We start from the raw sequence: 14123 nt of genomic DNA, 5'->3' as shown, positions 1-14123 counted from the left end.
GAGAATTTTCTCCATCCCTGTGTCCACCAGTATCCACAAGGTTGAAAAACTGGGGTCTTCAAAGTTTCGGAGACGCCGGTAACAGATGCCGTCTTGGACGTATAGGCAGACGCCTGCGCGGGGAACGAAATTGTGCTCCAGGGAAAAGCCTGGGTAGTTCAGGTATGATACGTCCGACGGACATCTGATCTGGGTCTCCGAGAGAAACAAGAGCGTGGGGTTCTCGGTCTCTAGGTGGTGATGGACCGCATTGATATTTGAGTGCAAGCCTCGAATATTTGAGAGGTGCACTTTGAGGGAGAGGGAGTGCAGCCGCTGTTGAACCCTTTTCTTTGCTCTTGTTTTCATTTTATGAGTATGAGGTTGCTGAGAGGATGGCAGTGAAATGTTCCTCCACACAGGCGACCCCAGACGCGCGCCGCAGTTAGCCACATCATTGGGAGGCCAGCCTGGAGACTGCGGGGACGCCCGAGCCCCCCCATGGATATCCATCGGGCCCTCTCGTCCGGTCGCCAACCGGCACGATGGCGTATCCATGGGATTTTTCGCTAGATGGCGGGGCAGCCTTTCACGTGTGGCTAGCACGCTAATTGGGCCCCCAACTATCTGCGGTCGGCCAGCGGTGCACCGTGCCTCGGATCCCGCTACCCTCCGCGACTGGCCACCCGATGAAGCTACACCAGCGCGCGCCAGATCGGTCTACCCATAGTGGAGCAAACATCTCGACCCATCCTCTCATACGGCTTCACCGAGCATCGTGGCGGAACACGGCTAGGCCGCTTGGCGACACGGTTTTGCTCGGTGGGTGGTTATAATGCCGTCGGCCGAAGCCTACCACCAGAGAAACACACACATCCGACACACCGAAGACACACTTTGAGCTGTTGATGACCATACCGTACTCCTTGAGCCTGGTGAAAAGCTGACGCAGGTGAACTTCGTGGGTCTTATGATCTTTTGAGAAGACCAGGAAGTCATCCAAATATGCGTACGTAAAGTCCAGACCCCTGAGCATTTCATCCACGAAGCGCTGAAACGTCTGTGCGGCATTTCGAAGTCCGAAAGTCATGTACGGAAATTCGAAAAGACCGAACGGCGTTGTGATCGCAGTCTTCGGGATGTCGTCTGGATGGACTGGAATCTGGTTGTACGCTTTCACCAGGTCAATTTGTGAAAAGACAGTACAGCCAGACAGGCTGTGAGCGAAGTCATGAATATGTCGGATAGGGTACTGGTCTGCGATGGTCCGCGCGTTCAGCATCCTATAATCGCCGCAGGGGCGCCAACCGTCGTTTTTCTTAGGTGCTAGATGAAGGGGTGAAGACCAGGGCGATTCTGACGGACGACAAGTTCCACACTTGAGCATGGCGTCAAATTCATCCCTGGCGATTTTTAGTTTGTCAGGGGCCAGTCTGCGGGGTGAACAGGCTACTGGTGGTCCAGGAGTAGTGCGGATGTGATGTACTGTCTGGTGCTTGGGTGTGCGGTGTATGCCAGGTGGACGAGTGATGTCGGGAAATTCCCGTAGTATGTGTGTGTATGCGGAATCACCAAGACTTACTTTAACCGACGACACGTCATCAGAGCGACGCGCAGGCAAAGCCGGGGTGGAGAGTGTAGTATAGTTGTCGATGAGGCGTTGGTTCCTGCAATCGACAGCTAAATTATAAAAACATAAAAAATCCACGCCTATTATCGCCTTTGTTACGTCAGCAACAATAAATCGCCAGACAAAGTCACGGCGCAAACCTAAATTGAGCGTTATGTTAATAAAGCCGTATGTTTGTATCGGCGTTCCGTTAGCGGCACATAACTGGTAATCAGTCTTCTGTAATGGTCGTGAAATCGCCGATCGGGGGTAGACACAGAGGTCGCTGCCAGTGTCGACCAAAAACTGTACCTTGGACCTTTGATCGGTAACGAATAAGCGACCAGCACTTGGACAATCATCGGTCGCCATTACTGATTGCCCCGCACATTTCCCGAATTGGGATAGTCGCACGGCTTCACGCATTTCCTCGCTCGTTCCCCAAAGTTTTGATGGTACCAGCAGAGCGGGGACATTTTGTAGCTGGAAGCCGATCTGGTGTTGGAACGTTGACGCGTACGACTACTGGATCTTCCTCTTGGCCGGGACAATCGTTCGACTCTTTCCGCTAACATTGCTACTTGTTTTGTCAGCGCAGCAATCTCGGATTGCGCGCTGTTACCTGAAGGGCTTGGAGAGGTTGCAGTTGTAGTGATGGCTGCCGTAGACGCCACCTGTGTGCCGACGACGTCATGAATCCGGTCCGCCAACTCAGCCAGCTCAGCCAGATTTCTCTTCGACTGCGACGCCACAGTGGCTTGAGTGCCAGCGGGGAGACGGCTCGTCCAGATGGTCCTCAGGAACTCCTCTGGAACACCTGGACCAGCCAGGTGGAGGAGGTGCCGGTAGAACTGCGACGGCTTCCTGTTGCCTAGCTCCTCGTGCATGAGAAGCTGCATCACCTTCTTCTCCCGCGACGCCGAAAGTCTATTGATGAGCTCACTTTTAAGTTTGGTGTATTTTTCGGTCGCTGGAGGGTTGGCGATTATGTCTTCTACTTCGTCTGCATATTGTGGGTCTAGGTGCCCGATTATGTAGAAGAATTTTGTTTCGTCCACCTTGATATTAGCCAGGACGAACTGGGCCTCCATCTGGTGGAACCATAGACCAGGCTTCTCGGGATTGAAAGGAGGTACGCGTACTCCGACACGAAAATTTTCTGCTGCAAGCGCGCCGCCATCTTGCGTCGCGTGACCTTTTTTCTCAGTCATCGTGTTCTTTCGGAGTCACCAATGTAGGTTGTGGAGTGTGAAGATTGAAGAATTAGAAGATAGATATTAAAAGTCTCTCACGGTAGAAATATATAATTTATTTTTATATACAGAAGTCACAAGAGTTCAGCACAACACAAGTATAGTTTACAGAAGGAGTGAAATATTAGATGAGAACGGATAGATGAAAACGATAGTTAGGAAAACATATATAAAAGCGCGACGAAATTGAATCGGAGTAAAACTCTTTAATTAAATCTGAGTAAGTAGAAGTCTAACACAAACGCAACTCTCCGATGGCCTACGTGCGACTCCTGACACCTGTCACTTTTTATTTTCTTTTATTAAATCAAGTCAATTGACAGGAGTCGCAACTCTAAAGAGTTTAATAATAATAGGTCGCCACAGCGTTATATGGGACTAATAATTACTGTTACACATTTACTAAATAAATGTGCACTTCTGTTAACCCGTGTAATGCATAACTAACAATATGAAGTTAACGCTTTACTAAACGATAACTTCTAAAAAAAATTACAGTTTCATTGTTTAATAAAAACTGGAATCACGAAACATTGTCGATATTCTACTTGTCAACGCGAACGTAACGCATTATGTAAGGAAGTAGTGCGGTGCAGTATGCAGTCAACTTGTTTAACCGAACAGTAGCGGGTTTAGCTAACTGGTTACTTAAGTTTGTAATGAAGACATTATAAGGAGTACAAAGTGGTTTCAAGCAACATTTCAGAAATATTTCGTACATTCGCGGTCCTTTCTACTAATATTCAAAGTAAAGATAGACGAATTGTGGGAAAGAAGGAGATGATAATATTTGATGACGTCAGATTTTTTTTCACGGGGATAATCATCCCATGACTTCTCCCGCCTTGGGCGAGGCGGAAGGGAGTGTCAGACTCTTACTGACTAAAAAACATAACCTTTCCTTGGCAGTCGGGTAAAAACCACCCCGTTCCTTCTCCTGCTTTGAGCCGGAGCCCCGGTAACCTATTACGTTGTCTGCAGCTCCGGTATGACGTCAAATTATTTGAATTAAGAAAGGAATGCAGTTAAAATACTAGAAATAAATAAAAGTAAAGTTCGATGTACGCCGAAATTTAATAAGGCACACTAGTCATGTTTACTCAGGTACATGTCGATCAGTCATAAACCTCAGAAGATCTGCTGCTAACCATTTCTATACAAGAATACGAAATGGATGTAGAAATTATCTGTTTTTACAAAGGTACAAGTTAATTATTCACTCCTTAGTGGTGGATGAGCTTCCCTGCGCCTCCTAGTCCATAGCCACCGAGTCCACCGACTGCCACAGCGGGCCCGGCGAGCACGGCACCTCCTCCGACGATGGCACCACCACCGCCCAGCAACAAGGCACCATCGTGAGCAGTCCTGGCGACTGAGTCAGCTACAGCCTGCGCCTGGGCGGCGCTGTTTGCAACCGTAGCGGCCTGAGCACGGGCAGCGTTGGCGATGCGAGCGGCCTCCACGCTGCGAGTGTTGGCGATAGCGATGGCCTGTAAACGGGCGGCGTCGGCCACACGCGCGGCCTCGGCAGCTCGTGCAGCCTCCATTGCAGCTCCAGCTCCCGCACGTCTGGCCGCCTCTGTAGCCCTGGCGTTTTCCCAGGCCGCAGCCTGAGCGCGCTGGATGTTAGCGATACGGGCAGCGTTCAGAGCGGCAGCGTTGTTCATGGCCTGTGCTTGTCCGGCACGAGCAGCGGCTTCAGTAGCACGCGCTTCTTGGATAGCGGCAGCAGCTGAGTTGGCGATCTGTGCAGCTTGGACAGCCTGTGCATTTTGGATGGCGCTTAGTTGAGCTGCACCAACGGCTGCCGCGTTGTTTAGTGCAGCACCGGATCCGATCACGGGGCCTCCGGCAACTACTGCGGGTCCAGCTGCAACGACTGCAGGCCCAGCTCCGACAATCGCAGGTCCGGCAGCTACCACTGCAGGGCCGCCGATGATCCCTGGGCCCGCACCAACAGCCGCGCCCGCAAGTCCAAGGTTGCCAGCTGCGATCACTGGAGAAAGGTAGCCAGACTGCTCCGCACGTGAATCTCTTACTTTACCTGTAGTGTAAAATTAGGTTTAAGTGACATAAATATATTCACTAAAAATGGTTCTTATATTGTGTCTAGCTCGGATCAATATAAGAACGAAATGGTATCATGAGATCAGAGAATATTTTTTGTCCACTTACCATCGGCAATGACTTCGTACGCCACAGCGATGACAAGGAAAATCTGAAATGAAATATCACCAATTATATTAAACAACTCCCAAGTCCCTCTATTGCATTAATCTATCGTGCCCTTTCCCGTGTTTAATCTCCTTGATGGAAAAATATTCTTAGGCTTTTTATAACTGGTAAATAACCATATAGTTAGTTATATATTTCACCAAGTAGTACCTCTACTAGAGACTATCCAGTCACCTAACTATCACCAAAAAAAAGTCGCTCCGTTGCGATGTGAAAAAAAATACAAAAATAAAATAACACTTTCGCCTTTATAAGTAACAAAATCACTTCACGCTAAACGCAATCTCCCATATTTAAGATGATCATCTTACCGTAAGTCGAGACATTGTCGGGTAAAGTATTATTGCGCTGTTCACAACACCACCAAGGAGCTCTAAACTGTTATTGTTGTGGTTACCAAGGATTGCATGCACTTTTATACTGCACTGCAAATAATTAACAATTCTAAACAGTTGATCGAAGCCGCCCCATTTAAATATCATTAGGTACTTGGGTAAAAACTAATCCGTGTACAAGTATTATGCCGTTTGACAGTAAATTAGTAATTAGTCTTGTCAAAATGTAGTATTACATATATGAAAAAGTCTTCGGTTCGTGTTCAAGAATGAGCGTGGTTATGTGTTTTGGATGTTACCTGGCTGCACTGGCTAGTGCTGAAAATCAGCGCCGTGACTCGAGCCATCGTGCTCGGGCTACGGCATTTTAGCTGAGCACTGGTCTTTTCGCGCTGTGTTGATTTTTTTATTATTATTTTATTGTTTTTTCTGCAATAACTTACAACAGTGCAAATAAACTGTGTTTCTTTCTTTCTTTTTCCTTTGCTTTATGTTTCACTGAAAAGGATTAAAATTTGAATTCAATAATATTAGGACTTAAAAGATAAGAGTGAATTTTAAGTCAATTTATTCATAACTAAAACAAATAAATTGTATCCTATATTTCTGTATCTAAATATAATTATGAGTTCAAATTAGTAAGTATATGCACCTTGAGTGTGATACGTGATGTGAATTGAACTGCCTCACAAAATAAACATAGCAACATTTTGCGTCACAGAGATTTATTTCACTAAGATGATAGGAGATTATGATGATTGAATAAGTAATGATTAATTTATATAATATCGTTACTTTGCGACAATTATCCATGCTAACCACGTTATACATAGTTAACAATATGTCCTAAAACTATGACTGGCCAGTACCTATAGTTGTTCAGCACTGTGGTTTGTGTATTATGTAATACGATGTGTCAGCTTAAATACCATCTCGAAGTCAGCTGCCCTGCATTCACCTTTAAAAACTGCCCTTTTACACAGCAGAGACCTTAAATTCGGCAGTGGACATTACGGCTACAATTTTTTTAATATTATAAGCCGGTAAACGAGCGTACGGATCACCTGATGGTAAGCAATCGCAGCCGCCTATGGACACCCGAAACACCAGAAGCGTTACAAGTGCGTTGCCGGCCATTTGGGCCTCTGATGATAAACTTTAAGACACAGTATGCTTAAACTTAGGTACATAATTAACGTAACCTAAATATTACCCATAACGCCTAGCGGTGAGGCTAAACCACGATTTCATTTGAGTCGCATTTACTTTTAAAGTTCATAGTTTGTAGGTACCTACAGAATATTATGATTAGTCAAAGTTAACTGCATACTTTAGCAATCAACGCAAACATTTTGACTGGTTATGACTATAATCTAGTAGGGAATATGCGGTCAAAAGCTACAAAAGATTTTTTATTTTATGTACAAAAGTAATTTTATTGTGTGGTCCTATTTTTTTATTCTTGATAAATGAATTACATCGTTCTCAACTCTTTATGATACTAGACCCTTTTAAACACTATTAAAACAGGATACGCATTGGACACGTGTGATCTGACGCGTGACTTCGCAACCTCTACTTGTCCCGTATGCACCGTATGGCTAGGAGTCGGTATCCTAACGATATGGCGATAATATACTGTAGAACTCGCTGTTAGTGCCGATCATCAGCATCTGTAGCTCCTTTTTTGAGGGGGAAAATCATCCAGTGACTTTTCTCGCCTAGGGCGAGGCGAGAGGGAGTGCCAGACTCTTACTGACTAAAAACCACCCCGTTCCTACTCCTGCTTTTCGAACCGGAGCCCCGGTAAACCCGCTAGGTAGTCCGCAGCTCCGGATTAAGCATCAGCCCTACTGGGCCCCATCTGTGGTGGTCTGATGGCTCTTTGAGGCGCGCGCGGAACGCTACGCGCCGCACGCACGGGTCTGGTTCTGGTCGGGCGGCGAGCTACCCTTGCTCGCCGTCCGCAGGCCCGAACTTACGGTGGCCGGAGATCGTCGCGCGATCCCCGACGCCCGGAGTGTCTCTCGCGACGGCTGGGGCGTGAGGAGGTTCGCTCTCTCACGCGCCCCGCCTCCTCCTTAGCTAGCATGACTGCTTCGCAGAAGGAGACGGCATCCCAGTCCCCGTCGCTCCGCACCATGGCTAGTACCAGTGCCGGATGCGAGAGGTCGCCGTCGCCGACCACATCCCTGAGGACACGGCGGTGCTCAGCCCATGCAGGGCACAGCGCCACCGTATGTTCCACTGTGTCCTTCGGGCGGTCCTCGCAATGATGACACTCGGACGTTTCCTCCCGCCCAATCAGAAACAGGAACCTACCGAAACTTCCATGTCCGATCTGTAGCTCCCTGCAGCACCACTCTTTAGAGCATCTATCTTTTCTTTATCTAATTCATCCACGTCTCTGCCGCATAAAGTAGGATATGCCCATACCTCTAGAATATCGGTGACTGTAGTTCCAATAGGAGCTCGTAGCCGCAGTGCATGTGTACCGGGAATTCTAATGGAAGAAAATACTGATGTCTGTATACCCAAGCAGCTTTATTGAACTAAATTAAATGTAACATGTATGTAAACGAAACTTATAATCTATACTATAAAAATAAGTCAGGTTTTCCTTCCTGACGCTAAGAAGGCACGAACCGATTTGCACGATTTTACGTTCATTGGAAAGGTGTCGGGTCCGTAAGGTTTATAGCAGAAAATTCAGAAAATTCAAGAGAAAGTAGGAAAACAGGGAAAATCATTGGTGGCGAAACGGAGTTCGCTGGGTTTGCTAGTTACATATGAAAATGTGATCGCGGGCGTCAGTATAAAATTGTCGAGCGTGCTCGTACAGTTCCTAAGCCGCCTGCCTGCCCACCCTCTAGAAATCTGATAAACAGTGGACTGGAACGGAAGCGGTTTTCCGATATTTTTCTTACGGGATGTGGTTTTTTGTCTAAGTACTAAGAGTTCCTTGTCTATTTCTTTCTGAGTTCAATGTACGGGGTACTAAAACACGCTTTGCTTTCTGACCAGATATTGATCACACTGACTGACTGATATAGAAATATGTTATACGTAGTTCTACAGGAAACTGTTTAATATATTGTCTCTTTTCTGAGATTGTAACAATCAAGCAATTTAAAAAATAATCAAACGAAGTATACTAATTTTGCATTTATAATACACAGAGGTATACATAAATTTCGCTCATAGTAAATAACTATTCCGATTTCCAGCAATTACACTTGAAACAATACTTTACATTGGTAAGTTAGTTAGGTTATTGTTTAATAAATCCATCCCACTTTGCTTTGCATAATTATAATAGACTGAATATATGTACATCTGTGCGTACAATTATGATCATAGAAGAATAAAAAATATAGGTAATTTTTGTGAACTTTTAACTACATATTGACGAGGAAGCAGGTGTAGTTTCAACTAAAATGCAGAGTGGTGTAGTGTACGGAGATATCGATAGTGAGAAAGAGTGTTGTGCTTATTTAACTTTTGTGAGGTTGCTATTCAAAGGATAGTCTTGCAATCTTTCACCATACACCGGGTGCAATAAAAAGAGATACAGTCGGTGTATGCTAACATTTAATTATAAGACAGACTTCATTGCCAATTTTTTAAATATTTACATGACGTTGATCAGTCCAAAATCTCATAAGATCTGCCGCTAACCATTTCTATGGAAGAATGCGAAATGGATGTAGATATTATCTGTTTGTCTATGACAATAGGGTATAATCTCTGGGTCGATTCACTGCTCTCTAGTGGTGGACGAGCTTGCCAGCGCCGTAGCCAAGACCTCCGTAACCTGCACCGTAGCCTGCACCGTAGCCGTAGCCGGTCGCGTAGCCGAGACCGCCGAGACCGCCGTAACCTCCGAGTCCAAGTCCGAGGCCACCGAGTCCACCAACAGCGACAGCCGCGGGCGCGGCGAGGACAGCACCACCGCCAACGAGCGCGCCACCACCGCCCAGCAACAAGGCACCATCCTGGGCGTTCCTAGCGACCGCGTCGGCTACAGCCTGCGCCTGCGCAGCGCTGGTAGCGACCGCGGCGGCTTGAGCACGGGCGGCGTTGGCAATGCGAGCGGCCTCTACAGCGCGGGTGTTGGCGATGGCGATGGCTTGCACACGCGCAGCGTCGGCCAAGCGCGCGGCTTCTGCAGCTCGGGCTGCTTCCAGTGCAGCTCCAGCTCCCGCACGTCTGGCAGCCTCCGCGGCTCTCGCGTTCTCCCAGGCGGCGGCCTGAGCGCGCTGGATGTTAGCGACACGGGCAGCATCTAAAGCGGCAGCGTTGTTGATAGCGTGAGCCTGTCCAGCGCGGGCGGCCGCCTCAGTGACACGCGCTCCTTGGATGGCGGCGGCAGCCGAGTTGGCGATCTGTGCAGCTTGGACGGCCTGGGCGTTCTGGATGGCGCTCAGTTGAGCGGCTCCAACGGCAGCTGCGTTGTTCAATGCTGCACCGGAACCAAGAGCTGGGCCACCGGCGATGACGGCGGGTCCGGCAGCGACGACTGCTGGGCCACCGATGTAGCCTGCGCCTCCAGCGAGTGCAGCGCCAGCCAGGCCAGCGCCTGCGAGTCCACCGGCGTAGCCACCATATCCGAGACCACCGTGCGCAATCACAGGCGAGATGATGCCGGACTGCTCGGCACGTGAATCTGCTACTTTACCTGAATATATGGAATTTACTGGTTAAAAATGTAACTGCACTTCACAAATCCAAACGAAATATCCAGGATATAACTTACCGTCTGCAACGACTCCGTACGCCACAGCGATAACAAAGAAAATCTGAAACACATTACTTTAATTAACTAATTGTATTTGGATATTAATAGCACTATTATGTTGCGTTGCACTTCATAACAAACAAGCACTCATGGTTTGAAGATTCCAGAATGGACACACATGGGATGCCTCATCTTACCGTGAGTCGAGACATCGTTATTGTAATTGTTTCGCTGCTCGCTACGATACTACCAAATTGGACTGTGAACTGTAATTGTTGTGTCCTGTGCAAACTGCGTGCACTTTTATACTGCATCGAAAATTATTAACATCGAATTAACAATGCTAAATAGTTGGTCGATGCCGCCCCATTTGAATATCATTAGGTACTTGAGTAAAAACTAATCGGCGAACATGCGTTGTTGGTAAATATTGTACACAATCGAAGCAAACCGCGGGAGATATCAGACCATGTCGGATGCGTGCGCGCGCAGCCCTTGTACAGCGCACCTATTGTGTCTTGTTACTAGGTAGATCCAGCCAAACTTGGGTGGCTATAAGTAAGCACTATTTTTGAGTCCTAAGTAATACGTCGGACTAAAAATATCAATGAACATTTTTTAAATAGATACATAGATCTACCTCTGCTCTGCAATCTTAAAGTGGAACCTAACTACAGATTCAAGTTTCGTTCTATAAATAAAATTAGCGTCACAACTGACTAGTTTCAACTTATTATCATCTTACAGCTGGAATACTATTGACACATAGACTTAGTTTTTATTCTCGAATAGTGGCTCGGTCATTGCATTCGCATACATATTCATACTGCAAACAAGTTTTACTTTTGTTTGAACAGCAACAACTGATAGAAACGGTTGCTTCACGGCAGATAGGTACAGTAGAAACTAAGGATTGCGACCATATCCTTTCCTGTGCCGAATCAGAAAACACTACAATCTTGTGCAACGATTAATTAAACAAAAACCAATTTACGTGCCAAGAAGTCTAATTACAAGAAGATTATAAATAAAAAATGCTTACGTATATCATTCGTGTTTAAAGCATGTAAATAACGTCCGATTATTCAAATATTTGAATCGTTCCACGAGTTTTAAATCAGCCATCTTGAATTTTCTTTTTTTTAACGCTGACCTGTCTCTTTGCGGGCACAGGCAACATGTCAAACGGCATACTACTGGGATTACGTACAAGCAAAAAAAAATAGTGCTTGTAAAAAGTCAGTCGACGGTCGCCTGTTGCGTGTCATTTGTATTCTATTTGAGTAACACGATTTTACTGAACGATTAATTGATAAACAATTTGTGGGCAGTGTGTAATAAATCATTTGTTTAGCTTTACGATTCCATGTTCGTGTATGATTGCTGACCTCCTTTTTATAAGAAGAACGGATGTAATGAGCAGTAACTCAATAGTGCTGATAAAAGCTATTTCGACGGCCGATTTGATTGATTGATGCACGTAGCTAAGTTTTAGGAGGGATCGGTACCTTCTTTAGGTGTGGATGGTGACCACCGGAGAGGTTTTAGTGTGGTAAAGATCCCACACTCCCCAGGAGCATTTTGAAGGCATGTTGAAGTAAGTTTTAGGAGGGAGATTTTAACAATATTATGTACATAAAGCTGATATGAACTACTGTACATATCAGCTTCTAATTTCGACTGCACTTTACTAAGTGCAGTCGAAATTACTGCATAACTTGATAAGTATTAGTTAATATTCTTTGAGTTGAGTATTAAAGGAAAATTTTACGTTAATTTTTCGAAATTTTCACAGCAACGAAACAGATAGATGGTGTTTTTCTAGTAATATGATGATAGTAGATGTTTCTGTTCTTTTTTTATTTATTTAAAAAATACTGTATAAGTTATTTAAAAGTCTGTTTCCTTAAAACATTTTATCTTTATTTACAACAATATACATCCTATCATAATAATATCCTTGCAGTTAGCTCTTGTAGTTCTTCGTTTTTACCACACTTGAAATTGTCAATCCTATGACCACGCACTTGGAACAACTCTGTAACAGAAAATACAATATAAATAAAGACTTTTATGACTTTTTTTTGTATTATGTATATAGCTATTGTAAGACATATCAAATTAATAAATAATATAAAAATACGGCTTACTCTTGTTAACTTTTCGAGAAAAGCTCTACTAGTTTCAAGTCACACAGAGACTCTTATTGTTACAATAGCGTCAAAAATATAAATGACAAAAAATATACAAATAGGTTTTTTAGCAATAACTAAACAAGGTTAGTTTAGTCTACATTGTTATAATTTTTATGTCTATTCCCCAACAACCCTTAAATTCCTAACCCCCAAAGGCCCGGCAATGCACTTGTAACGCCTGGTATTTCGGGTGTCCATAGGCGGCACTGATCGCTTACCATCAGGTGACCCTGCTCGTTTGCCCCCTATTCCATAAAAAAAAAACTATTTCTATCTCACTCTAAAAATGTAACTTACTCATAAATATAAGGAGAGTCGGCAGGAGCAACTATTTCAAAAGCAGGTTGACTATCCTCAGCACTCCATGCAGAGACCCGGGGTGGGGGTGGCAGGTCAACGACCTTCGGCTTGATGTCCACTGACACAGAACTGTATGGCTCGATCCTGTATGCGTACGGTACTTGGAGAACCTGGGAATTAAGAAAATACATATTTTTAGGACATTTACGTATGTATGTTTATCATTTATTAGATTGCTTTAATAACCATCTATACTAATATTATAAGTTGAAGAGGTTATTTATTTGTTTGAACGCGCTAATCTCCAGAACTACTGGTCCGATTTAAATAATTATTTTTGTGTTGAATAGTTCATTTATCGAGGAAGGCTATAGGCTATAAAACATCACGCTATGACCAATAGGAGCCAAGCAGAGCGGGTGAAACCGCGCGGAAGTAACAAGTAATATACAAAATAAACACTCTTAATGTGCTTCTAATAATAATGGATTGATTATCAAACATTTTTCATAATTAGTTTAGTTAGGAATAGTATCAATCACTCTCTACTCTCCCTCACTCTAAAACTACATTCGTCAGCGTGATTGACGGACAAATATCCAAACAAACAAACTTTCACATTTATTATTATAAGTGTGATACATTACCTACTTATTATAGAAAATCAGTAAACCAATTATAAAAAATAATAAAGAATAAAAAACAAAAAGAATTTGAGCCGAGCGACATCTGAGAAGAGAGAATGGAAAAACGTATTTTGTTTTATTTTTTCAACAATGTCAACTGGTTAATAAAGACATAACTATACCTATACCTAACAGTAAACAAAATATCTGTTTGTTTGTTTGTAAGTAAACAAGTTTATCATTATTTGCATATTGTACGATTTCCCTCAGGTAAGTAGGTACAGCGGATTCATCCTTCCTTGTGCTGTGAGAATCTATTATGCTAATATTAATTATATCAATTAATTTACGCGAATCGATATTTTGAAGGTCTTCTTCAACTACAAGCATAAAATATGTAGTGTACTTATTGTCAGTCATAATCGTAATATGGTTATGTCTTGTTTTGCTTAAATTATTTTTTTAATGGTCCCCCTTACTAGGATTTTCTCCTGTTTCGTAAGTGGTTAAATCTATTTTAACTAAATCTAAGAACTTTAATTGCTACACTCAGCGACTATTCCTTAGTAACGATTTTATTCCGAAAACAATAATTGTTAAGGACTAGGTTAACTAACCATTAAATGACTGTAAGACTGTAACTGCCGTACTCGGAATAATGTCATGATTACTTAAAAGCGAGTCCTTAGCAATTGTTTTCGTAACAAAATCGTTACTAAATAATAGTTAACGTAATTATTAAATGTATCTGAGTATATTGGCAGTAAGACTTTAAAACCTATGAAAACAGTTAAGGATACTGTTTGTAATATAAATATGATTGAAGCTACAATAGGTTGTTGTTACGGATATT

At 44.0% G+C, this 14123-nt stretch overlaps 3 protein-coding genes across 7 annotated transcripts in view; 1 reads left to right on the top strand and 2 right to left on the bottom strand.

Moving 5' to 3' along the window:
* Positions 1 to 14123, top strand: part of LOC118265676 (sporozoite surface protein 2) — a 137083-nt gene that overhangs the window by 67080 nt on the left and 55880 nt on the right. The gene's annotated exons all lie outside the window — the stretch shown is intronic.
* Positions 3960 to 5449, bottom strand: LOC118266390 (cuticle protein 16.5-like). The gene is made up of 3 exons (XM_035579829.2): positions 5388 to 5449; positions 5017 to 5059; positions 3960 to 4885 (listed from the first exon to the last, which is right to left on the bottom strand). The coding sequence occupies exons 1-3, from the start codon at positions 5400 to 5402 to the stop codon at positions 4065 to 4067; spliced, it is 879 nt and encodes a 292-aa protein (XP_035435722.2). The 5' UTR covers positions 5403 to 5449; the 3' UTR covers positions 3960 to 4064.
* LOC118266318 (glycine, alanine and asparagine-rich protein-like) lies at positions 8985 to 10454 on the bottom strand. Its single transcript, XM_035579725.2, has 3 exons — positions 10347 to 10454; positions 10168 to 10210; positions 8985 to 10089 (listed from the first exon to the last, which is right to left on the bottom strand). Exons 1-3 carry the CDS (start codon positions 10359 to 10361, stop codon positions 9179 to 9181), a joined length of 969 nt encoding a protein of 322 aa, XP_035435618.1. The 5' UTR covers positions 10362 to 10454; the 3' UTR covers positions 8985 to 9178.

The sequence above is a fragment of the Spodoptera frugiperda genome, chromosome 7 (assembly GCF_023101765.2).
Source record: "Spodoptera frugiperda isolate SF20-4 chromosome 7, AGI-APGP_CSIRO_Sfru_2.0, whole genome shotgun sequence".
Classification (NCBI taxonomy): Eukaryota; Metazoa; Arthropoda; class Insecta; order Lepidoptera; family Noctuidae; genus Spodoptera; species Spodoptera frugiperda.
Note: the sequence above shows the minus strand (reverse complement) of the source record. Positions and strands in the feature narration are given on the sequence as shown.